The 14379-nt window shown below is 54.0% G+C and overlaps 4 protein-coding genes across 4 annotated transcripts; 3 read left to right on the top strand and 1 right to left on the bottom strand.

The window, feature by feature from the left end:
• Positions 1-1648: 1648 nt before the first annotated feature.
• GUITHDRAFT_57990 (hypothetical protein) lies at positions 1649-2293 on the bottom strand (the record flags this gene model as incomplete). The annotated part of the gene is made up of 2 exons (XM_005832336.1): positions 1649-1967; positions 2034-2293. Coding segments are annotated over 2 exons (579 nt in total), but the record flags the coding sequence as incomplete, so codon positions are not given.
• Positions 2294-3596: 1303 nt separating this feature from the next.
• Positions 3597-5592, top strand: GUITHDRAFT_163277 (hypothetical protein; the record flags this gene model as incomplete). Its single annotated transcript, XM_005832335.1, has 12 exons — positions 3597-4115; positions 4167-4291; positions 4338-4466; positions 4515-4569; positions 4628-4680; positions 4739-4816; positions 4966-5043; positions 5096-5164; positions 5215-5250; positions 5304-5342; positions 5389-5470; positions 5537-5592. Exons 1-12 carry the CDS (start codon positions 3965-3967, stop codon positions 5590-5592), a joined length of 951 nt encoding a protein of 316 aa, XP_005832392.1. The 5' UTR covers positions 3597-3964.
• Positions 5593-6784: 1192 nt separating this feature from the next.
• On the top strand, positions 6785-10126 carry GUITHDRAFT_71402 (hypothetical protein; the record flags this gene model as incomplete). Its single annotated transcript, XM_005832334.1, has 2 exons — positions 6785-9694; positions 9791-10126. The coding sequence occupies 2 exons, from the start codon at positions 6785-6787 to the stop codon at positions 10124-10126; spliced, it is 3246 nt and encodes a 1081-aa protein (XP_005832391.1).
• A 720-nt stretch (positions 10127-10846) lies between these two features.
• Positions 10847-13648, top strand: GUITHDRAFT_108677 (hypothetical protein; the record flags this gene model as incomplete). Its single annotated transcript, XM_005832333.1, has 13 exons — positions 10847-11295; positions 11346-11855; positions 11904-11985; positions 12036-12116; positions 12170-12246; positions 12300-12348; positions 12399-12579; positions 12632-12687; positions 12732-12973; positions 13105-13213; positions 13322-13383; positions 13508-13574; positions 13622-13648. 13 exons carry the CDS (start codon positions 10847-10849, stop codon positions 13646-13648), a joined length of 1992 nt encoding a protein of 663 aa, XP_005832390.1.
• Positions 13649-14379: the final 731 nt, after the last annotated feature.

Raw genomic sequence — 14379 nt, 5'->3', positions numbered from 1 at the left:
GTCCTGACTTTCAGGCGGTGCCCGGGCCACGGCGTGGCGCTTCAAGGCTTCGTCTCACTCCGTGCTCTTTCAATTATGACCGTGCCATGGGTTTCCCTCTATCTCCCTCTTCCTATCGATCCGCGTCAGCCGCACGGTCGGAGAGCAAGTGTGCACTGTAGAAGATCGTTCAAAGTTTTATGTAAACAATCAGCCGGACCATCAGTCACTGTGACTGCACGGCATTCACGGCGGCGCCGGGCCGCCGGTTGAACGTTCCGAGCCTGTTCTGAGTTAGTACTCGGCCGTGACGGCGGCCCGGCCGCTGAGCCTCGGAGCGGCCGCTGGCGGGCCCTCGGGCTGGCTTGGTGGCCACTGAGTCACCGATCCGGGACTCACCGCCCTGCTGAGACTCGGAGTCCCGCTGGGCACACTGGGCCCCTGCCGATTCGCCGCCGCGGCCGGCCCGGCCCGGGTGGACCCCGGTCAAACTTCGGAATCCGATGAAAGTTTGCAGACCAGGTAACCTGATCCCCCCCCACCCCTAGTCATGTACCCACCCCATCAAATCCATATCACCGGTCTGTTCCCCTGGGGTTGGACATTCTAATCTGGTAGGGTATTTTACGTAGGAGAAAGGGGTAGACGTATGTCTCACGACTCGATACGTGGGGGTAGTTGAGGAAGAGAGAGGGTACCTTACCCACAACATCATCCTCCTCCTCCTCCTCCTCCTCCTCCTCCTCCTCCTCCTCCTCCTCCTCCTCCTCCTCCTCCTCCTCCTCCTCCTCCTCCTCCACTTCTCTGATTGGACCACAGCCTTACCTGTCTACTGCCAGCAAACACCGCCTGCCAATCGTAGATCGAGAAGCCAGGCAACAGCGTCGGGACTGTGTACATCCCACGGGACAGCGATTGCCCCAGCTATCACGACGATGTCAAGAAGTTTCCCAGCTCGCATGCCTTACAAAGTCTCTCACCTGCCCATATCGGTTGTCTCCGAACATGTACACGTTGGCAAGTTTGCGAGGCCAGCGGTACAACTTACCCTGTTCCTTGCACTCACTGAGGTACGGTCCTGCAAGCACTTGGTCACCAATCTCGTTGTTCTACTCGCCCAGCAGAACCTGAGCAGTCGAGCTTCATCTTGGATGTGTCATAGTTTTGAGGCTGGGAAAGCGTCACAAACAAAATCATTTGTAAAAGTTACCTGAGTCGCTTGAGACGCAAGCAACGGGTAGCGATACCCGACATCTGTCATAGGAGCTTCAGAGATCTCCTCCTCCACTCACGCACCTCCATCTTCCTCTCCACTCCTCTCCACTCCTCTCCACTCCTCTCAACTCCTCCTCCTCCTCCTCTCGTGAGTCATACGTGGATCTCTCGACGTCCTGTTCCCCATGCTCACAAACCCGGAGTGAAACTCTCCAGCTGTGAAGTAGGTGGAATTCCCCGGGATGAAGTTGCAGTACTTCATCGCAGTCCTCATGACCCCTGACGCGTCCGACCCTGTGCAATTCACATCCAGCGGCTCAGGCAAGTATGTCCGAACCTGGACAGAACTCAACCTCCTCTCCTTAACCCTCCCTCACGTCCTCCATCCCTCTCCTCGCTTCTCCCTCCTCTGTCTCCTCCTCACCTCCAGGTGGCAAGAATCGTCCTTCACGTGTCCACGTCCGAGCTGTCCCCTGTTGTTCCTCCCCCAGAGAAACAGACCACCATCGGCAGAGATCGCGGCGACATGGAAGAAGCCGGCGATGACGTCAACAATGAATACGTCGGAAGGCAGGTGGGCTCGAACTGGCTGATAGGATGTGACGAAGTTGGGGATGGATATTCCACCTAGGGAGCTAGCCCTCTGTCCCTGACACAGCTGACCGAACTGATTATCGCCAAAGAGCCAAACTATCCCCTCCACGTCTAGAGCAGCAGAGAACTGCTGTCCAGCTGCAACGTGGATCACCCTCCTTCCAGTCAGACAGTCCATGCTCGATGTGCAGGCGCCCGATATGAGTTGAGGGACGGAGCAGAACCCATTGCAGCATTGTTTGGACGCGACTGGTCCTTGGCATCGGCTCAACATGGCCTCTTGATTCAGACCCAGCTGACCTGCGATGTTTATCCCCCATGTGTACACCTTCCCCGAGACCGTGGAGGCAATCGTATGTAGCCCCCCGCAAGCAACGGAATACCACTTCTCTCCTGATGGAGCAGACACTAGCTGAGGTAGCAAGTAGAAGATTGGATCGTTGGCTCCCAGTCCGATCTGCCCGTACATGTTGTATCCCCACACATAAAGCTTAGCGTCGGTAGTGCAAGTGGACGTTGCAGCAGTGGCGGTGGCGGAGGAGTCCATGAAGATATCATAGCGGAAGCAGCCACGAGGAAGATAGTCAGTGAGAACAGCTGAATGTGCAGCAGACAGAGTTTGCTTGGAGGCGCTGAAAGCGTTCCTCCTGGGCGCCACGGGATTCGCCCCTGGTACGCAGTAGCTGTTGGACTCGACGCAGGTTGTCTTGTCCCCCTGTCCTGAGCAAGGGATCAGATTGTTCACTCCTCCCGTGCAGACGAAGACTTGAAGAGGACGGAAGAAGATGAGGGGCTGCGGCCAGAGGGCATGGTATCTGTTGCCAGTAGGGAACTGGTTATCTTGCAGACCGAGCTGCCCGTATTCATTGCTGCCCCATGCATACAGCACCCCCTGACTGTCCATCCCGAACCCATGGCTGAACCCAAAGTTGACCAGGGTCAGGTTCTTGAAGCCTCTCCCTCCTCCTACTGGCTGGTCGTAAAGGCCGTCACCAATCTTGAAATACCTCTGCAAAGTGGGAGTTCGGATGGGAACACGGTCTCCCAGCCCCAGTTCCCCATGGAAGTTAAGGCCGCTCACGAAGGTTGTGGTAGATGGTCCGTCTGAGTTAGGATAGAGCCCATACGGTCTGAGAGGATCGATTCTCTGGCTGTAGCCGTAATCTTTCATCCGAGTGGCGCAGGAGGAAATCGCTACGGTCTGCACGCAAATACTGCGACCGGTGTTATGCTGAAACTCACCTGATAGAAACAACAAGTCAGTCAGAAGTGAATGGGTTGTGAGCAGAGAGTACTGACCAGGATCCGACATGATCCAGACGGATCGAACACAAACCTCGCCATCAAATCGACAGGGAGCGAGGCTTGCGTTCAACTGTGAAAGGATCCCAGTCTCTCCTTTCAGCGTTGTCGAGTATTGATCGCCATAGAACCAATAGCCAGGATAACCAGTTGCTTGTCCATGTGCACGATGAATACAAAACAAGATGGCAAGAATGAGGCTCAAGTCTTGAGCAACAAGAACAGACTTATTCCTGGGCATCCTCTATGTTGTCTCACTCGAAACGCGTCAAGACATCGGTTCTGTTATCAGGTTGTCATCGTCATTGTTCTTCTACATGCTCTCATTATCATCTCCCATCTCACCTCTCCTCTCCTCCTTCCCTTGTCCCAACTCCCATACCCCGGTAATCCCTACACATACTTCACCTATCCTACAATTCACCTACCCCTACTTTTTCATGTTTTATCCACAAAACAGACAGGTGGGGTGGTCACTGGAAGTTTGTGCTGTATGAGTCGTTCAGAACATCCCCCCACAATGGCGACTGCCTAGAGGGAGCGGCAGGAGGAAAACAGCGAGAGCAGAAGCATGGCAGAGGCGCGCAGAGAGGGAGAGAGCGTCTGATATATCGTAGCTGAGATATCAAAGTCGTCGAGCAAGTCCCCACTCGAGCGAAGAGCGAGGGCGAAAACAGAGTTGGTAAGTGAGAAGGGATAGTCAGGAGAGAAGGGTGGTTGGCGCATCATTTTGAGCATTGAGGTGAACTCTGTCTCCCCTGGAACCAGGACACAGAAGGGCTACAGGTATTTTCTGCGACATCCACGAACTTCAGAGAGGCTTCAAGACACGATCGGCAACTAAACAGAGAGTTTGTTCCCCGGTTGCTGGAACATGCCTTCGGAACCTGCCAACTCCAATGGGGTGAAAGACGAGATAGAACTTGTTGGGCTTGGCCCAGAAAATTCCAATGGAAGCGCAATGCTGGAGCGCGCTGACGTAGAGGGATATGCATGCAATGGCGATGGGACGTACCTAGGCGCAGGTTGCTGACACAACGAATATGCAGTGAGAGTTGTGATGGCGTGTGGTGTAGGTGAAAAGGTGCTGGATGAATGCGCGGTCGAGTTGGAACACATTCGCAAGACTTACAACCTGGAAGGACGAGATGAACAGGTCGTGGCGCTCAAAGAAATTAACATCTGCCACGAATCCGAGATTGTAGCGCTTCTCCTGTCTTGCTGTGTTTGCCTTGACGTACAGACAGTATCCCATCATGAAAGGAGAGTTCCTGATACTCCGAGGGCCTTCCGGTGGAGGCAAGACGACTCTCTTAAACATGATCGGGTGCATTGATAACCCGACATCTGGCGTCTTGAGATTGTTCGGGGACAAGGTGAGTTATTTGTTCCCTTTATTGTTTTTCTCATGTGAACATCAACAGATCACAGCAGAAACCAGTGACTCCTACCTTGCGAAATTGAGATTAGCCAAAATCGGTCTGTCCAACCTTGAGTTAACTGCAGGATTCTGACAAGCTTAACTCTTGTTGTGAAGGGTTTGTTTTCCAGACGTTCAATCTCCTAGCAACCATGTCTGCCTTTGAAAACGTATTTCATTCCACGCCCGATTTCTTTGCACCGAGGATAATTTTATTCGGCCATGCAGGTCGAGCTTCCGATGACCCTTCTTGGAGTTCTCAACAAGAAACAAAGACAAAAGCGCGCTGTCGAACTTCTCACCACGGTATTTCTTTGCTCCAAACTCCTCCTCCCTCGACCCCTCCAGCTTCCCTTCCCCTTCCCCCTCCTCCCCATCCCTTGCATCTCTCCCTTCCCTCTCCTTCTCGCTGATCTCTCTTCCTCCTCCTCATCTTGTCTCATCCCCCCCTCCAGGTCGGATTGTGGGATCGCATGGACCACTTGCCGTCGGAATTGTCTGGTGGGGAGCAGCAGCGAGTCGCCATCGCGCGGGTAAGTCAGCAGGGAGCTGTCCTTGTCCTTCCTCACTCCCCTGTCTCCCCAGGCGCTTGCCAACAAGCCTGAACTGCTGCTCTTGGATGAGCCCACAGGAGACCTTGACACGAGGAACACGGTCGATGATAGCTTGTGGAGGTCGCAAGGCGCTGACCCGACACCGAGCAGATCGACGTCATGGACATTCTTCTGGACATCAACCTGGTAAAGCGCCAACGTGTGAAGTCTAGACTTCTTTTGATCCCCTTGTGCTGCAGAAGCAGAGAACAACCCTCGTCATGGTGACGCACAATCCGGTGATTCGTCTTGCTCCTGCTCCTTTCTTCTGATGTCTCCTCCAAGGACATCGAGTGCTACGCAGACCGCGTGCTTTACCTTCAGGATGGGCAGTGTGTGAAGCAGGCGCTGAACGAGTCGCAATGCCGTAATGCATTCACTCTCCTCTGCCCGCAAGTGCCTTCCCTTCGTCTGATTGCTGCTTTGCTTTCAGGTTTAGAATTCACAAAGTACATGGACTTCTTGAACTCGAAGCAAGCTGACCCATAGGCCACTCAGTGACTGGCAAAATTTGCTACTAGGGTACGATTATTCTGATTCAGTAACTTCACCGTAGTATATGTCTCTCACTGACGGTGTCATTGAAACTCTGGTATCCACTGAGTCTCACTGAGTCAGAACTCGATTCCGAGCCCAACGTGTCGGACCCGGCGTCACACAATACTGGGCCAACATGAGGCCCTGTCGGCCGGGGCGGCTCCCGCCGGGCCCGGGACAGCACACTCGTTTCCTGGCGACCGTCCGGCGAGCTTCCCTCAGGAAGAAAGCCTCCCCACCCCCTCCAAAACTTCCGCCCACTCTGACCCACCCCTGGATAAAGTATGGTAATAAGCGCCTTTACCACCTACCCATGTTGTATGATGGGTCATTACCACCCACCCTACTCAGGGCTAACCACTTACTTTTCCCACCTACCTTGGGAAGCCAATAGCACAATCAGACCAACCACCCCTTGTAGTACCCCCCAGTAGCTCCATACTAGTACCCCCTCGTCATGGATGTTCCAGCACCCTCTGCTTTAGTGAAGCACTTTCCGCATGCACCCGACGAGCGGCAGCATCAGCAGAGCAGCTTGAGGTACCGCATGCAGCAAACCTCCCGATCTCCATGAACTGATCCTCCCATCCTCTCTTGTTCCCTCTCCCTCGCTCCCTCTCCCTCGCTCCCTCGCTCCTCCTTCCCTGTCTTCCTCCCTCGCACCCTCCCTGGTCATCTTTTTCATGATCTGCAAGGTCTTCAAGATCTGACTGTGAAACGTTGTAGCTGTCGAACACATCTTCGAGCAGAAATGATGTGCTTGTCGCTCATCGATTGAACCAAGTCTCCGTGTTTGCCAGCTCAGTTTGCACAGGAGAGGAATTTACCCAGCAATCTGGTCTTGGAGAAGAGTAACATCGTGATGGGGGTCAAATCTTTCAGTTTGCACAAACCTGTACCGAAATGGGCAAGGCTGGATGTCATTCCTTTTATCATCCTCCACATCGTGAATTTCTCTTACATCATTTACGCCAGCAAGCTCGCACCGCAGGCGGCGGGGCCAGCAGCCAACCTGGAGTCAAACGTCACCATGGAACAGAACATTACACGGGCGCAGCACATCACCAAGCAGAACGAGGGAGTTGCGTTCCTCGGCCTCTTGCTTCCTGTCCTGAACACCGCTTTCATACCATTGCTCTTGATCATGCAGTTGGTGACACACCTGGGCACCTACTGGTCCGTGGAATTCAAAGCTCTAGCCACGATGAAAAGAGTCGATGACATCAACGACGCGACTGTTGTGAAGGTGAAGCCATCGAAAGTGACAGAGAAAGTCGGAATCTGTGAACTAGCAAAGCTGACCCTCAAACCTGCCATGGACAAGAAGAAGGAGGAGGTCCTCAGCTTCGAATTTCACAAGCGCCGCTACATCTGGGATGCAGACAACAAGAAGTTCAACAAGGTTGAGTTTCCTGTTCATCTTTCTTTCGGGCAGTACCTGTCAGCAACGGGCTACAAGGATGAGTCGGACATTGAAGACGCCACTCATCGATGGGGTATCAACAGCTTCCAGATCCCGCTGCCCTCTTTCAGCGAGCTCTACCTGGAGCAATGCAGGCAGCCGTTCTTCGTGTTTCAGATCGCGTGTGTCGCTCTTTGGAGTATGGACGAGTACTGGTATTTCTCCATCTTCACACTGTTGATGTTGCTCCTGTTCGAAGGAACTGTCGTCTTCTCGCGGACTCGAAACATTTCCATGCTACGTGACATGATGGGGAAACCCAGCAAGGTGAAGGTGCTGCGAGGAGGCTCGTGGCACACCATGGACAGTGACTGTCTTCTTCCTGGAGACATCATGTCAGTCTCAAGGAACAGGTTGGATCCTGACGCAGTCGTGCCGGCAGACCTCCTACTTCTCAGCGGGAAGGTTGTGGTCAACGAGGCCATCTTGACAGGAGAGGCAACCCCGCAGCAGAAGGTTGGAGTTGCCCTGCGAGACAAGCAGGAGGTTCTCTCTCTCAAGCGATCTTCTGATACTGGAGATCGCCTGTATGTCGTGTTCGGAGGAACCAAGGTCTTGCAAACTGTTCAGGAGCCAGAAACACATCCAAAGGGTATCCCAAAGCCCCCAGATAATGGCTGCGTGGCTTATGTGATCAGAAACGGCTTCAACACCTCCCAAGGTCGGCTGGTGCGAACCATCATGTTCTCCAGTGAACAAACAACTGCTGCTACCAAGGAGGCCGGGATCTTTGTCTCAGTCTTGCTCTGCTTTGCACTAGCTGCAGCAGGATACGTTCTCAAAGAAGGTTGGCATGACCCCAAGAGAAACAAAGCGAAGTTGCTGCTGAACTGCTCCATGATCATCGCATCGGTCGTTCCTCCTGAGCTCCCGATGAATCTGTCTCTTGCTGTAAATTCGTCGCTTCACTCGCTTTCGAAACTTGGAGTCTTCTGCACCGAACCATTTCGGATTCCATTTGCAGGGAAAGTAGGGGTCTGCTGCTTTGACAAGACAGGAACTTTGACGTCGGAGGATCTGATCCTTGAGGGAGTTGCAGGGATGCAGCCACCTAAGGACAACGCGGCTCACTCAACGCTGGATTCTCCTGCCAACGTCCCTGACCCTTCTGTGCTTGTCCTGTGCGGATGTCACGGGCTGGTGAACATCGACGACTCTCTGTCGGGAGAGACGATGGAGAAGGTGGCGTTGGAGGCGTTCGGGTGGACGTTGAGCAAGGGAGATATCTCGATGGAAACCTCTGGGAGGAAGCGAAAGATCGTTGTCCACCATCGTTTTCCTTTTGCGTCTTCGCTCAAGAGGATGGCGACTGTTGTAGAGCTCGCTGACAGGTCAACGAGTGGAGCTGCTGTCTCTCAGTTCATGGTCCTCTGCAAGGGGGCGCCTGAAACCATGCAGGACAGGTACGAGTATACCCCCCCTTACTTCAAGGCCACCTATGAGTACTACTCGAGGCAAGGGGCAAGGGTCCTTGCTCTGGGCTACAAGGAGCTCCCACGCCAGCAAATCTCTCAGCTTCGCTCGATGTCGAGAGAGACAGCTGAGAATCAGCTGAAGTTTGCCGGGCTGGTTGTGTTCCGATGCCCGAACAAGTTCGAGTCTGCAACGTCTCTGAAGGCTCTGAAGGAGTCAGGCCACCACCTGGTCATGATCACTGGCGATCAAGTCTTGACCGCGTGTCACGTGGCGAGGGAGCTGGGAATGTGCAGCAACGACGTCAGCCTGATCTTGACGGCCAAGTCGTCAGCTGGAGGCGGAGGGTCTGGTGAGCTGGAGTGGGTATCGCCTGACGAGAGCGAGAGGCATCCGTTCGATGTGAAGGACACGGGGAAGCTGTCCAAGAAGTACGACCTGTGCATCTCGGGAGAGACCTGGAGATCGATGGCAACGGAGACTATCGACAGGATGATGGAGCACGTCAGAGTCTTCGCACGGGTCTCCCCGACGCAGAAGGAGCAGATCCTGCTCTGCCTGAAGGCGAAGGGTCACTACACCCTCATGTGTGGGGATGGTACCAACGATGTCGGGGCGCTGAAAGCTTCGCACGTGGGAGTCGCTCTGCTGTCGGGCGTGTTCAACCCCGACGACGAGGAGAGGAGGAGGAAGCAGGACAGCGTCTACCTCAACAAGGTCGGGGGACCGACCTTGTTCGACCTCCAGCTCAGGGACGCTCAGATGGCCAACGAGGAGATTACCATCGTGAGGCTGGGAGACGCGAGTATCGCTTCTCCCTTCACCTGCAGGCAGAACAGCATCTTCCCCATAACGAGGATCATCCAGCAGGGGAGATGCACGCTTGTGACAACGATGCAGATCTACAAGATTCAGGCGCTCTCCTGCCTGACGCTAGCCTACTGCCTGTCTGCGCTCTACCTAGCTGGCATCAAGCTGGGCGATCAGCAGATGATGCTCTCGGCCATGATGTCGGCAATCTTCTTCCTCTTCATGTCGCATGCGAAGCCTCTCAATACTCTTGCTCCTGTTCGTCCTCCTTCAACGATCTGCTGTTCCTACATGGTCTTCAGCGTCCTTGGCCAGTTCGCCGTGCATCTGTTTGTGCTGGTCAAGGCAATCGAGCACACGAACCCGCACGTGAAGCAAGGATGGGTATGCAGCGGGGACTCGGTCAACAGCACCAAAGCGAAGGAGGAGGGGCTGACTGCTCCCCTCTGCTCGGGCCCTTGCGAGTTCATCGGCTGCAACGGCTGCATCGGGGGCACCTGCGTGTCCGATCGAGACCCTGACTCCAACTTCTCGCCCAACATCTTGAACTCCGTCATCTTCATCATCACCGCCATTGCGCAGGTGATGATCTTCGCCGTCAATTACAGAGGCAGGCCGTACATGCAGTCCCTCACCGAGCATAAGCCGCTCCTCTACTCGCTCATCGTCGCGGTGGCCCTCCTCGTCGGAGTCTGCCTCGAAGTGAGCACGGACTTCAACGCATACTTGATGTTGACCCCGATGCCGACTCAAGAGCTCAAGTTCCAGGTACCTCCTCCCTCTGTTTGCCACACGACCTGATCCTTTGTCTCGTTTGCAGATCTTGCAGCTCATGGGGGTTGACATGATCGGCACGTACGTCATGGAGTTCCTCGCCTCCCTCCTCTTCTATCGCAGCGCCTGCATGAACGTGACTGACGCCCTCCTGAAGAAGTGACGAACTTTGAACAACTTTCTTATCAAACACTGCTCTGCTTAGCACTTTCAAAGAATTAGGCTTTCCCCACTTGAGTCTAAACACGGTTAGTCATTCACATCACGCCTCAATGTCACTGCGGCCCGGCCCAGTCACTGTCGGAATCACTCGGACCGGGCCCCAACCAGCGTCACAGTTCCGACGCGCACCGGTCACCGCCGATTGACGTACCGGGCCCCTCCTGAGTACCCCGCCTGCGATACACTGGGCGCTACCCGATCCGATGATCATGATTCCCGAAGTCCCCGGGCCCGGCGGCAGCTGTGGCGAACAAGGCCCAGTTAAGTTGCCCGGGCCCGCCACGCCCCCCGGTGGGCCCGGCCGCCGGCCCGCCGGTCCGATGTCATGGCATGATGCCACCAGGGCCTGAACAGGTACCCCCTTCTAATATAGTTGACTACCCCTACTTGATATCTTCGAAGGACCCCCTGGTATGTACTTCGACTACCCCTATAATACCAGTTACGATACCCCTCATACCCATTCCCGTTTTCAGAGAGCGGCTCTTCATGCAGCGCCGGGTAGGCTATGGCGTGTTGTCGCTCATGGCGATCGCCCTGGTCATCGAGCGACATGATAGGATCATGCCGTCACTGCTCTACCAGCAAGTCCCCGTCCCTCTCACGCCCATTTCTCAGACGGTCTCCCATGCGCGGAGAGTGAGACTTTCCTTGCCATGGAAGCGAATGATGATGCTCTCCGACGACCATGTCGCGCAGGACCTGTTGGCGAACGAGATCGTTTCTCTCTCTTCAAATGAGAAGAATACTGATTGTAGCAGGTTTGCCGACAAGAAACTCGGAAAACTCTCAGAGCATCAACTCAGCTGCCCTGATCATAGCGCAATTAACTTTTTTACATTCCATTCTTGCTATCCAGACGACAACCGAGATTGGATGCGCTTCAAGTTTCAAGCAAGTTATGATTGTTCCAGTCACGGTTCAGCAATAAGTTCGACAAGCAACTTCTACCAAACAAGCTGCCAAGATAACAAGTGAGACCTTCCATTCCGCTGCCCTGAGATTAAGATTTGTTCCATTGCAGGGATGAGTACCTGGAGTATCTTGACAGGCAGCCAGTGCAGTGCAATCCTGGTGAAGTTCTGAAGTCATGGCAACTCACGACAAGCGGTTGTTCTTCGCAGCAGGTCAGAATCAACTACTACTGCAGCCCAGCCGAAACCACCAACTTGAGGGACGTCTGGGGGAGCTGTCAGTTGGTGCGACAAAAGACCTTGGCATACCTGGACAGACATCATCCATCATGCGGAGACAACTCTGTTATGACAGGATTCCATCTGACAGCTGAGGGATGCGGTGGAGACGATCTTCGTTTCGTGGTCCACTGTGCCCAAGTGAACCTGCCATGGACTCAATTTGGGCTCGACGATATGAAGAGGTACAATGCAGAAGACGCGACTGAATACGCGAAATATCTCAAGAGAAAAGGAGACTACGATGGCCTTGAAACGCCCAACTCGCCAACTGGCAGGAGGATCAAGGACGAGTACGAGTACTTCTATAAAATGCACAAGTACTGGAGCGATCTCTACCAGTAAGTTGATCCCCCTTCCTGTTGGCGCTTGCATGATCTGATCTCAAGGTCCGTGGAGAAGAAGAGAGAAGCTATCAAATATTACAGGCTTTGGAACCTCTGGAAGAATTATCCGACGTACTCCAACAAGGTAGATGGGACCTGGTGCTCGTTTCAACTGCTGCTCACGAAACCTTTCAGGCACAGGAATACGAGTCCCTCTGGAAGTCAAACTACAATGCATATCAATCATTGATCGGCAATCCTCCCTCTGCTCCAGTGGTTGGCATTCCCAAGTCACAGCAACTGATGTTCTGATTGATGTCCTGTTATAGGTGACCTATCCGAAAGAAGCGTTTCTGGGGCCTGAGAAAGAAGCAAAGGATACCAGCGAGTACTGGCTTACCGCATGGTCTGAGCTTGCTATCGCTGTTAAGAGGTAGAACCTGTGACAACATTTGGCAGGCAAGACCCTCCCAACACAGAGGTTGCGGATCGACATGATCCCGAGAAGGTACTTTCCTAGCACAAAATGTCTCTTGGTTTCGCTCATGAGCGACTCAGGTCAAAGCCAGTGCAAGGAGTGTCCCTCCTCCTCCTGCCCCAGGATGTGGCAATGACTGCAAGAACAACACGATCGTAGGCACTCATTTTGTGACCTTCCTCCGACCTAAGACCTTGTCCTCTCAGAACTACCTCTCGAGGGCTGCTGACCGTTTGGGTGATCTGCTTCCAGAGAATCCAGGTGTGCTGACGGTTTGAAATTTTTCCTTCCTGAAGCTCATGCTGTCTATCAGATTGGAACTCTGTCCCCAAGGAGCTCATGAAGGATCCTGAGTCGAAGGAAGCAGAGGTGAAATTCAGGAGTCTGCCTTTATGGGGCCTGACTTGTTCCAGCTGGAGAGAGCGATGAACACCAAAGTCTTCGACCCGGTAGACAACGCAGACATGGACTACAAGTTCCTTCCCGATGGCCGCGAGCTGTCGGACAAGTCAGGCTGTCTCCTCGGAGATGCAGATTGCTTCAGGAAGATGAGCATGTGGCCTGGGCTGCCGGACGTCATGACGCAGAAGGAGGATAAGTCGAGGATGAAGAACGCGACCACCGCTTACCTCACATTCAAAGAAGCACAGCAGAGGTGAAGAGACAGCAGCAAGTGGTGGCGGGGAGAAGAGGGAGGATGAAGAGGAGGAGGAGGTGGTGTAGGCGGTGGCAGTGGCGGGAGGGGGAGGAAGTGGTGTTGGTGAGGACGATGATAACGAGCGACAGGTTGGGCGACCTCTTCCCTGAGGACCCGCAGTGGTCCAAGTATCCCAAGGAGCTCGTCCCTGGTGATGACTCGGAGGCCACGGAGAAGGACAAGCTTCTTAACGTGAAGGTGTGCAAAATTCCCCCCCTTTCTCCTCTTCTTCTCCTTCCTCACCCCGCTCCTCCCCCTCCTCGTCGTTGTTCCCTTGTTGTTCGTTTCTGATTCTCCATCATTTAGGTGTTCGACCCCCTGGAGAATCAGGACTACGGCATCGTGAAGGTGAGGAGATACGCAGGAATGTGAGGCGGTGACAAGGTGGCAGCATCCGAGATTCCTGGATAAGCGTGATGAGTTCAGGTCACCTCCTCTCTCTTCTCCTCTCCTCCTCCTCCTCTTCTCCTCCCCTTCTCATCGATGCTGCAGGAGAATCATGAGGAGCAAGGTGGGGTGCGAACTCGGAGACGTGGCTTGCTTCCGCAAGTACATGGAGGTCAACCGCTACGATCGCGCTTGAACGTCGCTTACACTTGTGCACAGAAGCAGGAGGAGCTTGCGAAGCAGTAGAATGAGGAGGAACTTGGTTGTCCTGGGATTGTTAAGTTTTGTAGTTTAGCTGAGCGGCATCAGGAGGGACTCGTAACGAGTTGCAATGAAAGGCTCGAGGTACCACCCCACCCCCCTTTAGAAGATGATTTGTACCCCACCTTTTCATACCTGAAAAGTTGGTCAGCATGTCTGGAGTACTGCCATGGAGGACGGTGGAGGCAGCAGGAGGGAGAGTAGGAGATAAGAGACGACGACGACGACGACGAGGAGGAGGAGGAGGCGCCTGGGAGAAGAGAAGCGAAGGGAGCTGAAGGAGGAAAGGGGTGGAGTGCGGGGGTTGGTTGGAGAGGCACAGAAGATTGGTAAACGTACGGCAGCGAACGAGCGACGTGGGGAGGAGAGGATTGAGCTGCAATAGGCAGTGCAAGATGAGGAGACAACGTTGTCAGATAGAAGGGATTTTGTCGATGACTGTACACCTCATCCTCTCTTTCCTTTTGTTCCTTTCCTTTGTTGGAGCCCCCCATATATCGTCCACCCGACTCCCCACCCCGCAGCTTGCCCCCTAATCATATATTTAAAACGCCGTCCATAGAATCTAGACATTACTTGAAATCGGTTTCGCATCGGCGGCCCCAACGAAGCCAAATGCATGAGGTAGTTCCTGAACCGCCCTCGACGGAGGATCGCGACTAGATTGCAGGACCAGTTTGAGAACCAACAGATCGACTGAAATTCATGAAATCTGA

This window comes from Guillardia theta, assembly GCF_000315625.1.
Source record: "Guillardia theta CCMP2712 unplaced genomic scaffold GUITHscaffold_35, whole genome shotgun sequence".
In the NCBI taxonomy this organism is placed as follows: domain Eukaryota; class Cryptophyceae; order Pyrenomonadales; family Geminigeraceae; genus Guillardia; species Guillardia theta.
The sequence above is the reverse complement of the archived record's forward strand: the minus strand, read 5'-3'. Positions and strand labels throughout refer to the sequence as shown.